The sequence below is a fragment of the Canis lupus genome, chromosome 1, assembly GCF_011100685.1.
Source record: "Canis lupus familiaris isolate Mischka breed German Shepherd chromosome 1, alternate assembly UU_Cfam_GSD_1.0, whole genome shotgun sequence".
NCBI lineage: Eukaryota > Metazoa > Chordata > Mammalia > Carnivora > Canidae > Canis > Canis lupus.
In genome coordinates, this window is record NC_049222.1 from 87,567,966 (window position 1) to 87,584,327 (window position 16,362).

The 16,362-nt window shown below is 37.5% G+C and overlaps 1 protein-coding gene across 10 annotated transcripts in view; it reads left to right on the forward strand.

Annotated features, from left to right (window-relative positions):
* TRPM3 (transient receptor potential cation channel subfamily M member 3) overlaps positions 1 to 16,362 on the forward strand; it is a 492,032-nt gene that overhangs the window by 366,578 nt on the left and 109,092 nt on the right. For all 10 annotated transcript variants that reach the window (XM_038527093.1, XM_038527094.1, XM_038527095.1 and 7 more), the window contains one exon: positions 1,885 to 1,957. In XM_038527093.1, coding sequence (XP_038383021.1) covers positions 1,885 to 1,957 — 73 coding nt within the window. The remainder of the gene's footprint in view (positions 1 to 1,884; positions 1,958 to 16,362) is intronic.

The following is a 16,362-nucleotide window of genomic DNA, read 5'->3' on the forward strand; positions in this document are numbered from 1 at the left end:
CTTTTAATGGGGTGCAAAATGAGAGAGCGAACATAAGCAGAGGTGCTGGTTAGTGGACAAGTTCAAGGGGCGGAGAATACTTGTCATTTGGAAAGACTTAACTCCTCTTCGATCTGAGAATCAGAATTGCATCTGTGCTAAGGCAATTTGTCTGCAAGTGAGCTGAAGATAGAAAATGTCAAACTGAATTTGGGGAGAAGTTGTGAGTTTTTTAACAAAATGTTTGATGTTTGTTCTTTCAAATCTTGAAGAACACTTTAATCTCCCTATATTTCATAGAGCTTTGACAAAATAACCAACCATGTCAAAAAATCCAAGAGTCACTTTTTGGGTATATGTTGAAAATACCAATTCTATCATAAAGGAAAATCAGGCTTTAATTACTAAATCACCAATAAAATAACTGAATAACTTCTCCTTCTGTGTAATTAAAATTTTTGTCTATTAAAGTTACATTGATAAGATTTGATAGAACGAGTGTATGTGCCTATCTCTCTTCTTGCACCTCAAATGACAAAAAAAAGGGCAAAAATAACAAAAAAAAAATATATTTCTTTGAAACAACCCCTATCAGTGCTTAGCAGGGAAGAAGATAAAAAAGGATACCATGCTGGGAGACAAGAAATTTTGAGTAATTTCTGGAATATTAAAAGCAGGTATAGAAATTAGAGTTGAAAAAGAAAGAAGAAAGAAAGAAAGAAAGAAAGAAAGAAAGAAAGAAAGAAAGAAAGAAAGAGAAAAGAAAAGAAAAAAAAGAAAAGAAAAGAAAAAAGAAAGAAAAGAAAAAAGAAAGAAAAGAAAAAAAAAGAAAAGAAAAGAAAAGAAAAGAAAAAAAGAAATTAGAAATTTGCAAGGGGACCTGAGTGGCTCAGTTGGTTAGGCACCTGACTCTTGATCTCAGCTCAGGTGTTGATCTCCATGTCTATTCTCTCCCTCATTGTGGCAAAACTTAGAATTATATATTAGCGAATGCTATAAAGTTTACTTCCTATGTAGCTGGAAACAGGCAAGCAGTATTATTTTTCCATTATACAGATAGAGAAATCTAAAATCTAAAGTAGCTGAATAAAATAGCAATTTGGTGTAGATATTCAAAGAAACTTTTGGCTTCCTTAAGTAGCTTCCTTCTGACTTCGGAGAAACCCTTGGTCATGGTTCAGCATTATTTTGGGATTTGTATTAATTCAACACGTATTAATCCTTCATTGCTCCATTTTTATTCTCCTTCCTTATTTATCCCTGGAGAATACTCTTCTCCCCTGGATTACCAAAAGGAAAGATGTTGTTGTATTTCTGCTTTCCCCTTCTTACAATCTGGATATAATTGCTAAATTATTCTAAAGGGGGTTCAAGGTTATTGAGAGGATGGAAGGATCTAGAGCCATTGCAATGCTGAAACCCTTCATAACTATTGCTGAGGAGTAAGCGTGGTGATGGCTATGTTGTACACATGCATATGCGTACACACATGTACATACACACGTAGGACCATTTTCTGAACAGCATACTAAACTAGCTGCTTTTAGACAATTTCCCAATTCACAGTTTACATCACAGCTAACACATTTTTGTAAATCCAGCAAGTTTGAATTCTAAAACTGAAATGATAGAAGAGGATGTTTTCCTTGGTCTCTGGTTTCTCTCCATTGTAAGAATAATCAATGCAATTATGTGAGGTGATCTCTGTTGGGAGGCTACAGAGTCAACTTCCTCCAAATGAATTGCAGAACACTCGAGTTGAATTCCTGCTGTCTGCTTACCCTGTGGTCAAGAATCTACCTTGTAGATATTAAGATAGTCTGTGTTCAGATATGGTCTCATTGATTGAGTTTCTCTTGGGGGAAAAACATGCATTGCTAATGGTCACCTTGTCTCAAATTACAGATTACGGTATTTCGGATGGGATCAGAAGGACACCAGGACATTGATTTAGCTATCCTGACAGCTTTGCTCAAAGGTAAAAGAGTTTGTGTGTCCAGAGAGTGCAAAAATAATTTAAATAATTTAGCAACTTTATCTCTTAATTGGTGGGTATAATCTTAAATGATACCATGATATCCAATTATTGATAACATAAGGACTTCTGGATGACATTGTTCCTGCTATGAAATTCTTCTATGATCGAGCTGTCAAAGTGTGACTAGACTTCTTAAAGTTTAAATATATTACAATTCAATCATGTCTACTGAGTCATAAAAATATACAAAGGAAAAAGTTAATGTCATATGTAAAATACTAAGTTACTGAAGTTACTTAATAATTATTATCCTGTCTACTTTAAAAAACCATTTAATATGGCATAGATGATAGATATAAAGATATTATAACACATTAAAAATGTGTTGATTAATTAAAATGGAAAATCAAAACCATTGAGAGGAAAGAAGAAAGAATAAACAAAAAATAAAACAGGCTACTATACTTGTTGTAATGGAACATTAACTTTAGCTCTAAGTTTCCTTGAAGTCCAGTGAAAAATAGAAATGCCCTGGATTTTATGATTTTCCTTTAGAAGATGGATATTTGTCCTATTCTTTAGTCTCCTTTCTATCAAGAGGATACATACATGTCTCACTACATGTTCTCATCCTTGGAGCCATATCAAGAGAAGAGCAGTTTCCTCCAGTCTCCACAGATCAAATTCTGCCCTTATGTCCCTTAGTAGGTCTATACATTTGACCAATAACATTCAGCAGTAAAATAAACAAAAGGAAGTTATCTCTATTCAGGCCTGAACTGAAAACCAGAACTATAAGATGAAACAAAACCACCAATCCTGTTGAATGTGGCTCTGAGTTCAAGGTGTTACCCTCATTCTCCCCAAGCACCATACTTTGCCTCCTGCCCCATTTATCACAAGGTTGGTGACTACCTGTTAGGAAGCCTTCATGGATTATAATCTCTGTAAGGATAGAGAATGTGTCTTATCCACCAATGGATCAGCATCTCACCTAATTCTTCACAATAGGGCAGCATTCAGTCAATTAGTGTTGAATACGTGAAGGAATGGATTACTGAATGGATGATTATTAATGATTCAGTGATAGACTTAACATTCCAAAATTGAAATTCAGAATAGCAACCATTGTGTTCTAATTTCCAGTCTACCTACCTTTTTTCCACTATTAATACTTTCTTAAATACCCATCAAGTGGCAGCCATTATGCCTAGTGCTAAGTTTTTTACAAATACTATAAACATTAATTATTATAACGACTGTGTTGTGCAGCAGCTATCTTTAATCCCCATTCTACAGACAGGTAAGTGGAGCTACAAGATTTAAGTAACTTGCTCAGAGTTACCATGCTAATTAATCAGCCTGAACTTAGATCTAGGCCTAACTCTTCACCACACCACATGTGGCCCCCTTGGCACTAGAAGTCATTGATCCCCTCCATGTATTCCCCAAAAGTATATTTGCACATTCAGTTCAAAATCCCAATCACATTTCAGAAATTCACAATCCTGTGAAGTGTATCATGTGTCCCAGGTTGAGAACCTTTGCTCCAAAGCATTTCATTCCAATGAACTGACAAAGACATGTAGAAGAATTCATGCATGGAACCATGCATGGGCCGAACCACAAAGCATACTCTGGCCACCATTCTCCATTTGTCAGAGATCAAATAAAAAGCTTGAGGCAGGAAATTCTCTGGTATTTGCTCTTCCTTCACAAAAATAAGAAAAAGTAATAAAGCCACTAACATTTATTGAAGACTTGTTAAGTGCCAGACACTGTTAGATACATTCTATGTATAAATTTGTTTAATCTTTACAAGTTCGATAACCAGTTAATTGTGTCTTATACATAAGGAAATCAAGACACAGAACAATTAATTACATGCCCAAGATAAGCTGGCCAGTAAGCAGTAGAGACAGGCTAGCCCCATAGCCCTCACTTATGTAAACCACCAAGGCATCCCTATTGCGTTGATGATAAGAAGTAGAATGCCACATTTCTCGTCTTAACCAGAACTCAGCAAACAGAGAAGCAGCCCCATTACCAGTTAAAAACACACAAGCCATCACAAAATATCTTCTACTGAAAATATTTTTTTCTGCTTTCACCAATTTGTGCTTTAATTTGTGTTTCGCCTTTAGAATTTATTTGTTACAATATAGGATAGTTGTTTCCTGACTGTGCATGACAGACCATATGAAATACCTTTTATATTGTAACCAAGTAGTTATACATATGTTTTTAGAAAGCTGAAGTTAAAGTACATGAAGTAATATTTACATTGGCTGTATGCAATGAAATTGGATATTTCCTATTCTATTCTATTCTCTTTAATGCTGATTATATCCCACTAAATTGATTTCATGACCCACTAATGGGTCATAACCTGCAGTTTAAAAAACACTGCCGTAATAGATTAAAGGAAATTATGATTGCTCTAAGAAATTAACATTTCTAATCACTATAATGAATATTATTTATGCAACAGTTGATGCTAATGGGAATTTATGCCGTTAAAAGATTATGATGTGTCAACTCTATTTTGCAAAGGCTTTTAAATGCTCTCTGATTTTGACCCAGTTGATTTGTGAAGGATGTCAAGCATAATCCTTTTGCCAACTTTCTTGGAGGCCAAGAGCATACTTACATCAGTTTCAAATTCTATAGTTTGTTAAATTATTCGTATGTACTTTTTAAATTATGCCTGGGCATGTAACATGGTTTAACACTTAATTTTTACAATTATACTTAGTTTTCAATTATGCTATGCATGAGGAATTTTTTTATTGTCAAGTTTTTATTTCCTCCATCATCTGAGAAAACTAGAAATTAGAAAGGAGGTGGGGGAGAATGCCAGGAAACTAAACACTGGTCCATAAATCCAGAAGAAAAAAAGGGGGAGGGACTGTTAGGAAACAGGTGACCATGAGGAAAGTCTAACTTTGCTGACAACTTGTTTCCCATCCCACTGGGTTTGAGTTTCTTCAGTATCTGTATATATATATTTCAGTATCCGTACATATAAAGGATACTCTTTATAAGATACAGATCTGGGGGGTATCTGTTCAAAAATGAAGAAAGGAGGAGACAAAAAGGATGTTATTCCAGAGGTCTTAGAGGTTCACGCTTTCTTTGAATGCTGACCTGGGGTAGCTTTTGAGAATAAGTGATATGACATGTGTCTTTCACATTAAGGTAACTGCTCTCCAAGAGTAGTGGTCTGAGGCTACAAACTGTATACCCTACACCCTTCTGCTTTTCAGCTCTCCTCTCCTGCTGCCACGCATAGTCAGGGGAAGCCAAGGAACATGCAGGATGTTGACCATTCAGAAAACAACAAAGAAATTTTTAGAATAAGCATGTCCCGAATATTGCCTGGGATATACTCATACTAAAAAAGCTGTTTATTATTTATCTGAAATTCAACCTTAACTGGGAGTCTTGTATTTTTATTTGCTAAATCAGGCATCCCTACTCAGAGGAGGCCTGATGCCATGAATACATCTGGACTTCAGACACCTTGAGTGATTCTATGGGGAAGTACTCAAAAATCTAGGGGAGTTGCCTGGTCTGGCCCCTGTCTGCCTCCTGCTCAGCCTGGCCCTGCCTAAATCATCAACCAGAGGGAAGCCTCTGGTTGTTTCCAGAGGCTTCCCTGGAAACAACCCCAAACTCACCTTCATAAACTATTCAGTGTTTACCAGCCTGCTCTCATGGCCAAGTTGGTCATGCCTCTTGCTCTGGCCCCTCTTGCTCTGGGCTCCATAAAGCCAGAAAACATCTGCTCATAGCAGGGTCCCTTGACCCTCTCTGTGGATATAATTACTTTCAATTTTAAAAAATCTTTTCTTGTACACCTCAGAAGTCAAATCATGTGGATGTACCCTTTCAGTTCTGTGCATGCACTAAAGTATAATATGGGCGATCAAGAAATTCTTTTCCTTTTTTAAAATTTGTTTTTATTTAAGTTTGATTTGCCAACGTATAGTATAACACCCAGTGCTCATCCCATCAAGTCCCCTCTTCATTGCCCGTTATCCAGTTACCCCAAACCCCCGCCCACCTCCCCTTCCACAACTCTGTTTATTTCCCAGAGTTAGGAGTCTTTCACGGATTGTCTCCCTCTCTAATTTTTCCTATTCAGTTCCCCTCCTTTCCCTTATAATCCCTTTTACTATTTCTTATATTCTCCATTCATTTCATTCATATATGAAACCATATAATGTTTGTCCTTCTATGTATGATTGACTTACTTCCCTCAGCATAATACCCTCCAGTTCCATCCACATCAAAGCAAATGGTGGGTATTTGTCCTTTCTAATGGCTAATATTCCATGGTATATATAGACTACATCTTCAGTATCCATTCATCTGTCGAAGGACATTGTGGCTCCTTCCACAGTTTGGCTATTGTGGACATTGCTGCTATGAACATTGGGGTACAAGGAAATTCTTTTCCTTTGGGTTCATTCTTCACTGGTAAAGAAGTTCTGTAGCATGGGAAAAGACCTTTATTGCTTATTCCTTTCTTCTGAAAAGCATTATTTTTAAATCTCAAAGATATCTCAAAACTCTATGCTCCTCTTCAAAACTGCAAAGGTCATCAAAACCAAGAGTAGTTTGAGAAATTGTCACAACCTGGAGGAGACTAAGGAGGCATAATGACTACATGTAAGGGGCATCCTGGATGGAATCCTCAGTCAGAATAAAAGAAAGAATATTGTGTTTAAAACTGAGAAAATCTGAATAAACTAGGATTTTCATGGATTTTTTAAAAAGATTTTAAGGGAAAATAGGAGAACTGAGCTATCATATGTTTTGAATCTGAGCAGGAGACGTACTGTTGCCAAGAAAACCTTTCATGTCATGTCAAAATGACAAAAAAGGAGAAGCATCTTATAGAATTAGCTGTAAAAGTCATGTAGATATGTAATCAAAATACTGTACTATGTGTAGGCAATATTTAATATAAAGGGTCTATATAAATCAGATAGGTGTGGACAATAGCTGATCACTATAAGAAATGATTAGAAATATCACTGGGGAATCTAAGTAGCAATATTTGAATGCAGGACTCATAGGAAACAATTTGTACGAAATCCAATTTCCCTGTGGACTTACACAATCATTTCAGAAAAAAATTACCTAGTTCCTCCCATTTTTTTGTTGTTTCGGTAAATCAGGACATCTGCTTCCTTTAAACTTTCAGGGCTCTTATTAGGGCACTTAGCTGTCAGATGACCTTAGCTGCACACATGCCCACAGTTTCTCTGGCTAAAATCAGTGTGATCTGACACTTGTTTCATTTTTAAAGATTAGATCACCAGTGGAAGAGAGTGTCAACCAGGAAATTTTCTGGTTACAAGTAAAAGATACACAATTCAAATTAGCTCAAGCAAAAATAAATAAGATGGACATGTGGGTTTACATGATGAAGAAAGTGAAGGGTAAACTGAGTTCGGGCAAAGTAGGATCTGGGGCTCAGATGATGTCATTAGAGTCTGTCCTCCATCTCTCGGATATTAGTCTGTATACCTGTCACACAGCATGGCCATCGGCAGTGCTAGGCTCATACCAACCAACTGAGTGAATCCCCATTAAATTCCTGGGACTTACAGCAAAAGGAAACCAGGGAGGACTTGCATGTGCTTCCCTTAGATCAGTGCCTGCCCCTGAATTCATCACTGTGGCCATGGGAGTGGGACAATCCCTCTGACCATGAAATGGAAAATGGTCTTACCTTTCCAGTTTCCACCCAGGTTACAGAGTTATGGGGTCCCCCCCAACCCCCCCCCAAAAAAATATTATGTAGCCTGGAAGTAGAAAAGAGTGCTGGTAAGACCAATAGCAACTAAAAATATATATATACTTCTCTGAAGTTGAGACCCAAAGAGTGTCAGATTTGCCTCAAATGCAAATGCCTCAAAATCTATATACCAGGAATAAATTCTTCATCCCATAGACCAAAAATAGAAACTAGGTCAAATGAATACTAATCAGAGTCCAGCCATTCACCCAAGTCATACTCAATAAAGTTCACTTTAGGTAGACCTAAATATGTAACTTATTAATATTTTTACTATACAATGATGTATTGTTATAATCACCATTCACTTTTTCAATTTTAATGGTCTGTGCTGGAGTATTTCTGCAAAAAAAAAAAATGTTAAGGGAAATGACATTTTTAGCACTTTTTTCCCAAGACCAAAGTCTGTCTATTCCTTAGAAAAAATGATTCCATAAAGGCCAAGTCGCCCCAGGCTTTCCCCATTGGGCACGTTCCACGCCATCCTCCCTGCCATGCCAGCCCCTCAGAGTGCTACTTGCCACAGCGGGACTACCCAGCAAAGGTCCCAATAATAGTGACAGCAACACCCATATGCAAAGCATCACTACTCCTTGTTGATCAAACAGCTTCCTCTCATTGAGGCTCAGTTTCATAACCTGTAAAGCCCAGACGATTATAATATCTCTCTCATAGCCTTTGTAACCATTGTAGCCAATAATCCGAGTAAAGCATTTAACCCAGTATCTGGAAAAAAAATCTATTTAATAAATGATGGACTGACTGATGATGATGATGCTAAGCTAGAAATGAGGACAAAGACCACCTCTGTTTTACTCACTGCCATCTGCACACAAACACAGTGCCTACCACGTCATCAGTATTCAAAAACAATCATCATTTTTTTAAGATTTTATTTATTTATTCATGAGAGTTATAGAGAGAGAGGCAGAGACATAGGCAGAGGGAGAAGATACTCGACCTGAGCAGATGCTCGACCACTGAGCCATCCAGTTGCCCCTCAAAAACTATTGTTAAAGTCATGAAGAAATGATCAACCGGCTTTAAAATCAGATTAGGTATATATTTAGATTCTACTTCTTTCTTGGCTGTGGTATTCATTAAGGAGGTTACTTAACCTCTATATATGTGCCTCAGTTCCCTTCCCTGTGTGAAAGAAAACCAGAGCTCTGTCATGTGGGAGGATATAAGGGACACTTGAGATGGTGACATTGGAAGCTCGTTGAGGACAGGCACTCTGCCTTCTTTATGGTAAACATTTAACAACTAGTATTTTTATACCTTTTCCCTTCTCACATAGACCCTAAAAATTGCTAGGGAACTGGCACGCCCCCATGTCCAAAACCCAACAGAGCATAAAAAATGTTAAATTTGAATCACCTGAAAACAACAAGCAACCAATATATAAACCTCAAGCATACGTGTAAAGATCCAAAATAGATCCATAAAAATTAGTTTCCTCTTGAAAATGGTTGAGAACATGCTAAGCTGCCTTAAAATGAAATTAATTTTCTGGCGAGTTTATTTTCTTACAAATCCAAGTAGATCTTAGAGCAATAATGCAGACAGCAAGGTAGGTAGCAACTTTAGACATTTTTGTTTGTCTCAGTTGGAGAATGTGATAAAAGAATGCTAATTTTTTCATCCTGTTATGTGTATGTTTTACAATTCACAAAGCATATTCACATAAATTTCATCATCTAATCTTTGCAACAACTCTGTAAAGTGGTTACTAGATAATTTATCCCTAAACTGAGACTTTCTTAGTGATGAAAGTAAGAAGTATTGGGACAATTATGCCAGAAAAACTAGAATAAACCAGGTAAACTGGTTTATTAGAATGTCCAGGTAAACTAGGAAGTGTTATCATTCTCGATTACAAACTCATCTTCCATAAGAAGTTTCTGGAAGAAAATGTCTTCTTTGCCTTTGCATCCTAACACCCAAAAAAATGCTTGACATATGGTAGACATTATATATATGTGTGTGTGTGTGTATATATATACACATATATGAATATATGTGAATATGTATGAATATATGTGAATATATATGAATACATGTGAATATATCTGAATATATGAATTTATGTGAATATATATGGATATATATGAATATCTATGGATATATATGAATGTCTATATGAAAATGTATATGGATATATAATCATCAATGCAATAATTCCAGAAAATGTCCCAGAACTCTACAACACACACTTCTAGATTACAAGCTCCCACTGAGTGCCCGACACAGTGGGTGAAAATAAACCCCTGTCAAGTTGTATCATAATATTATAGAACATGGGAAACCAAATATATACATTATATTAGTGTATTATATTATATATAATAATTAAAATATTGAATATATTATATTATGTATTAATATAATACGTTAAGCTATATATTATATATTAAGCCATATATATTTTATATGATATATATTATAGATAGATGTATAAATTATATTTAATATATTTTAATATGATAGTATTTACATAGTTTATAAATTATATCGCAAAATATTATATGGTATCATAAATATTACATACATAAAATTCTCCTATGAGCTTCCAAGGAGAAAAACAGTTCTCATGCAAAGTAGCCAAAATGCTTTAGATTTCTAAACAACAATGTAGAAAGCTGTAGTGCAATGCCTTAAAAATTCTGAAGAATATTTATTTGCAATCTAGAATTCTATGCCTAATCTACCAGCCACTTGCAAGTGTAGCCTAGAACATTGTCAGACATGAGTTATCCAAACATTTACTACCCATGAACTATTTCTTTGGAAATTATTGAAAGATAAGCACCCCCCAAAACAAACAACAACAGAAACAGAAAACACAGAACACGGAAAGTGGGAGCTCTATCACAGAGAGAAGTGTTGGCTCTCCCTGGATGATGACACAGGGAGACAGTTCTGCACCAGCCATAGGAGGCCAAAGCAGGAGCTATCAGACCTTTTTCCTAAGACTCAAGCCTGGAATCAGCATAGTGTGGCTTCTGCTGCATTCCATGGGCTAACGCAAGTCACAAGACCAGGCCAGATAAAGTGTGAACGCTGGGAGATAGTCCCTTAGAAGCTACCTTTAAAGACTAGCCACCATGGAGGACCAAAATAATCAGCTACAAGAAGAAGTGGTTGCCTCTGGGTAAAGAGACATTGGATGATGAGATTTGTGATTTTATGATAAATCTTGTAGGAATAGATGACTCTAAAATCTGTGCATGTATAATCTCAGTAAAAATGAGGTGCACAATGGATTACCTGGCTCTCAACGAAAGGCACAGAATGAGTAAAGGACAATGGAAGAGACAACAGAAGATAGGACATCATCAATGCAATAATTCCAGAAAATGTGCCAGAACTCCAGGGGATACATTTCTATATAATCCTGCTAAAAATCACAATATGGAAGATGCAAATATTTTACTTACTCAGCCATGTAAATGAATTCATTTTTGTCATATCACAAGCAAGCAGGATCACCCAGTAGAGGTTTTTTTTTTTTCTTGTATTGCCTCTGTCTTAAGTTGATAATGTTTCCCGGTTTTGCATATTGCACATAATACAGGGACACTTTTATAAAGTTGTTTTTTTTAACATGTTAATGGGAGACTTTGTGAAGTACTGGCTTCTTTTATTGCAGAAAGGGCACACAGTAAAGAGGACTCATCCATTTAGCTAGGTTGGCAAAAAAGAAGGAAATAGCGCGGTGCTCCACCATGTTATTAATCATAAGCCATATAATTTCATTTGTCCTTTTTGCTTGCATATGTTATTAGGATACAAAGAAACAGTAGCGATATTTCCTGCAGCAACTCTTGGCAAATGTCATCACATAGACAACCTGACTTTGTAAGGTTTTTATGCAGTGTTGGCCCATCAAAGTCTGAAATGAAACTAACAGTTTTTCCAAGTGAGTGAGACCTGATACAGAAAACCCAGACCCAAAAATTAGAGACCAACAAAACAAAGTTCAATCACCACCACCTCCGCCCACCGCTAGATCCAGTGTCTAGGAAATGGAGGGACCCAGGGCAAAAAGAGTTCAGCTCTTATTCCAGGCAGGGAGCAAGGGTGAGAGGAGGGACTGCAGACCCTCACAGAGCCTTAGCTCACCTCTGAGGGGCCAGAGACGGTGCAGGAACTCCTCAGAAGGCTGCAGCAAGTGCCTCGTCATGGTTACACCAGGCAGCCCAGTGGGGTTGGTGGAGCAGAGGCACTTTCCTAATTGAATGTGGTTATAGATTATATGGAAAACACCTAGCATCCAGGGCTTGGGCTGCCCAGGCACAGAGGCGCTACATACCAGTCTCCTTAATTTACATCCCTGCAAAACAATCACAGTCTTACAATTCAAAGAGATCATTCCTCTCTAAACTCCGCCTCCTGCTGAGCTGTAACAGAGCTACCTCTTCTTGTTTAAATTCGGCACCTAGAGCTTCAGCTCACTTGAGGGAGTGTCAAAAAAGAAAACCTCAGGGGCAGGTAGCCTTTGATTGATTCCCCAAGCTCTATCAGAGGACCGCTCCCCAAGCCTATCAGCAATTCTGACCTGCGCATCAGCCCTGGGTAATTTAGGGAGTATCAGTACTTAATTCTGAGGGTGACTGCTTTACTACACAGGAAATATCCCTTTTATGAAAATTCAATGACACGTAATCAGTCGCATCGGCCACAGTAGAAACTGCAATCTGGAGCAGCTGCCTGTCTGCGATGGCATTACAACTGGATCAATTTATTAAATTATCATTAACCTGGCCAATTTATTGTTGGGAATATGTAAGATACTAAAAATATTTGCAGAGTGCTTTAATTTGACAAAGCAGTTTTTCCTATCTACTTTTCTATTTCACCTTCCAAGCAATCCCCTGATGGAGATATTATTGACCTCATTTTTTAATAAGAAGCAGCTAAATCTTAGAGAGGATAAGTAATGTTCCTAAACCCCGACAGGGAATAAACAAGCTCAGCGCCCTTTCTCTTCCACCCAAAAAGTCCTTATGGCTCCTACTTTATTAACATTTACTCCACCCCTCCCCTACAAAGGGTAACCTGACACAGGTCAGAATTGAACCAGGAAGGGCCTGCCACCAGGCTACTAACTGATTCAAATCTCCTAGAGGCCACTGTGTGTCAGTCTTAACATCAGAAGTAAATGCCCTAATCGCCAGTACACCTGCTAATGCACAAGGCATTCACTTAAGTTGTACACATCTTCAAAGTCTTAAAATATGGCAGAAGTACACATCATAATGAAAACTAAAGAAAAAGCTAAAAAGGTGCAAACCAAGGGGACTCCCTGTTGCAGGGGAAATTTTATTATAAAGGCAACATTTCAAATGCCCCTCTACGGTTTGGAGTGCCAACCTGTGATGTCAAATAAACAGCCTAAAGAAAAACAAATAAATAGTATGCCAATTAATTTCCTGGAGGAATTTAAAATTAAGAAGATACCAAAACATAAAATAAAATAGATACTTCAAAAAAAAAATCTTATTAATCCTTAAATTCCACATATGATTGAAACCATATGGTATTTGTCTTTCCCTGACTGGCTTATTTCACTTAGTGTTATACCCTCTAGATCCATCCTTATCCTTGCAAATGGCAAGATTTTATTCTTTTTTATGGCTGAGTAATATTGCATTATATACACACCACCTTTCTTTATCCATTCATCTATCAATGGACACTTGAGCTCCTTCCATAATTTGGCTACTGCACATAAGCTGCAATAAATATAGGGGAGCATGTGTCCTTTCAATTAGTGTTTTTGTATTATTTGGGTAAATACCCAATAGTATGATTGGATCATAGGCTAGTTCTATTTTTAATTTTTTGAGGAACCTCCATACAGTTTTCCACAGTGGCTGCACCACTTTGCATTCCCACTTTAAACTTCTTCAAGTTTAGAAACGTAATAAAAATCTTACTAATCCTGAAAATCTGAGCCTTCAAATAAACAAAATGTAAGAATATCCAGGCAGGGCTCATTTTGTCCATACAGATGTGCATCATTGTATCCAATCAATAACTTCTTAAAGTATATTCACAAACTGTACCTTTTGAACTGCATCCTATTTTAGATGCACTTATAAAAAATTTTTAAATAATAAAACCAGATAAATAAATCTCCAAGCCTAAATGGGATTGACTGACAAAAAAATAAAAATAAAAATAAAATTAGGGGCACCTGGGTGGCTCAGTGATTGAGCCTCTGCCTTCAGCTCAGGGTATAATCCCTCAGGGAGCCTGCTTCTCCCTCTGCCTACGTCTCTGCCTCTCTCTGTGTGTCTCTCCTGAATAAATAAATAAAATCTTTACAAAAATAAATTTAAAAAATTAAAGAAGCTGATGAGTGAATTTTAGATACCATTTTAGCGATTCTGGCCCTAATGATAGAGCCTTAGAAAGTATTGTGGCTCCCTTCGCTCATGCAATGTGGGTTGTTTATGATCAAGAAGACAAAAGCCTGTCTGCCTAATTCCCTTTGTATCATGAGTTCAATAAAGTTTTCTAAGTTCCTATAAATTAAAAAAAGAAAAATAATAGTTAGCTTTAAAATCAGCCTGCCTGCATTTGAAACTTGCCTCTGGCACTTCCTGGCTACTTTACCTTGGACAAGTTTTCATGCCTCAGTTTCCTGTCTATAAAATGGGGAAAATGGCACCTCATAGTTTGTTGTGAAAATGTGATACGTGAACACTTAGAAGCAGTGCCTGCCACAGCTAAACATGACAGAAATATTAGTTTTATTATCTTATTCACTAAAGATAAACCGAAAAAGAAAACCTTATCTTCCTGCAAAGGGCTCTTTCACTCAGCTGCCTGTTTTGTCTCTTACAAACCAAATGTGAATTTCTTCTAGCTAAAGTTAATCCAATTTTTCCTGATTCCTTTTAACTTCCTCCTGGGAATCTACCTAGAGTTATTTTTACCAAAAGAAGATAGTTATCATTCAGGGCAAGAAAATAGAGCAAAGAATAAATTATACACAGACCTCATCTACTTTTTTATGTGCACGTTTCAAGTCTTTAATTTGGTTTTTCTCGATGTAGCAGCCGCCTTCCTGAGAAAGCCTCACCAGGGTAGGTGGGTGACTCTGCTCTGGGAGACTACTGCAGGTGTAGCCTAGCAACCCAGTCACATGACAGGGTCTCTCCACTAGTTTCCTAACACTTTTGTAGTTTTCATATAGGTAAAGAATGATATCTTTAAATGAATGGATCGTTCAATTTTCATTGACTGAGATCCTATCACATTTCGGCACAACATCTACAAATAAATTGATGGAAATGAATAGAATCCCGCATGTTCAATCCAGACAAGATTCCTCAGATAAAACATGGAAAGGTCCAAAGACCTCAACAAGAAGAAATGTTTTTCAACTAAGATAGAGATGGGTGGTATCATCCTGTGTATCACACATGATGGCACCACTAAAGACATTGCAGGGTCTGCAAATCCTGCCCCCTTCATTGCCCCATCAAGCAGGACCATACTTGAACCATCAAGGTAGGATGAGACCCCTGACATTTTTATTTAGCAACTCTCCCAAAGGGAGCCCACAACTCCATTTACAAGCCACTGAAGTATTTAGTGACCTTCAGAGTATTAAAAAATAAAAATAAACAAAAATATTTCTTCAAACACGGAATCACAGGTCCCTAAATAAGCAAACATTCCCTGCAATACGTGCCATTGGTACCATGACATATCTGGGATGTCTTACTACAAGCAAGTGGGCCTTAACTCTGCACCCAAACCCCCTCCTTCTCAAAGCCTCAGACTGGCACATTCTCCACATTCCTACTTTCTCTTCAACTCCTCACTGCCTCTCACTCTCAGCAAGCGGTATCCCCTCTTATTTCACTGTCAATATTTAGCTTCATCCAAGCTCCCTTTTTCCCTACTCATGAATATTAGTTTCTCCACTCAACCTCATTGCTTTTCCTCCTCACCCCGATGCCATCTCTTCTTTGCTGATGGGCTGCTCTCTGGCCTCCATGCTGCAGGATCCCATCTACCATGTACTTGCTCTTGCCTCCCTCCCCTAGGACTCTGTTGCTTCTGCCCTCAATGCATCCAGGTTCCTTGTCACCTGCAGAGACCTTGGCCCCCAACCCCCAGGACCCTCAAGGAAGTGTCTAACTTTTCTTCTCTTGATGATCCAGCTCTGAAAGCTGACCTGCCTTTCCACCAACTGTCCTTTCCCTCCACCTGCTCTGAATTCTGGGATCACTGGTCCACACTGCAAATTTTCACATTCCCCATTCTACCCCATCCAGTTTCCTCACACAGGAATCAGTATTCCTGAAAACCCCAAATACTCTTCTCACCCCAATGATTATTATTATTCATGAACATTCAATAACTTCTGACAGTGTTAACTTTACTTCTTACCACAGTTCTTTTTTACCCTGAGGGAAGACCTCAGCTTAAAACCTGGTTCTACAAATTACTCCATCTCACTGACCCTCTATTTTCTGATCTTCAAAGTGGGGATAAAGATATTCACTGTACAGGGGCTTTGTGAGTATTAAATGAGATAATAAATGTAAAATGCCTAGTATATGATTGGCTTTCA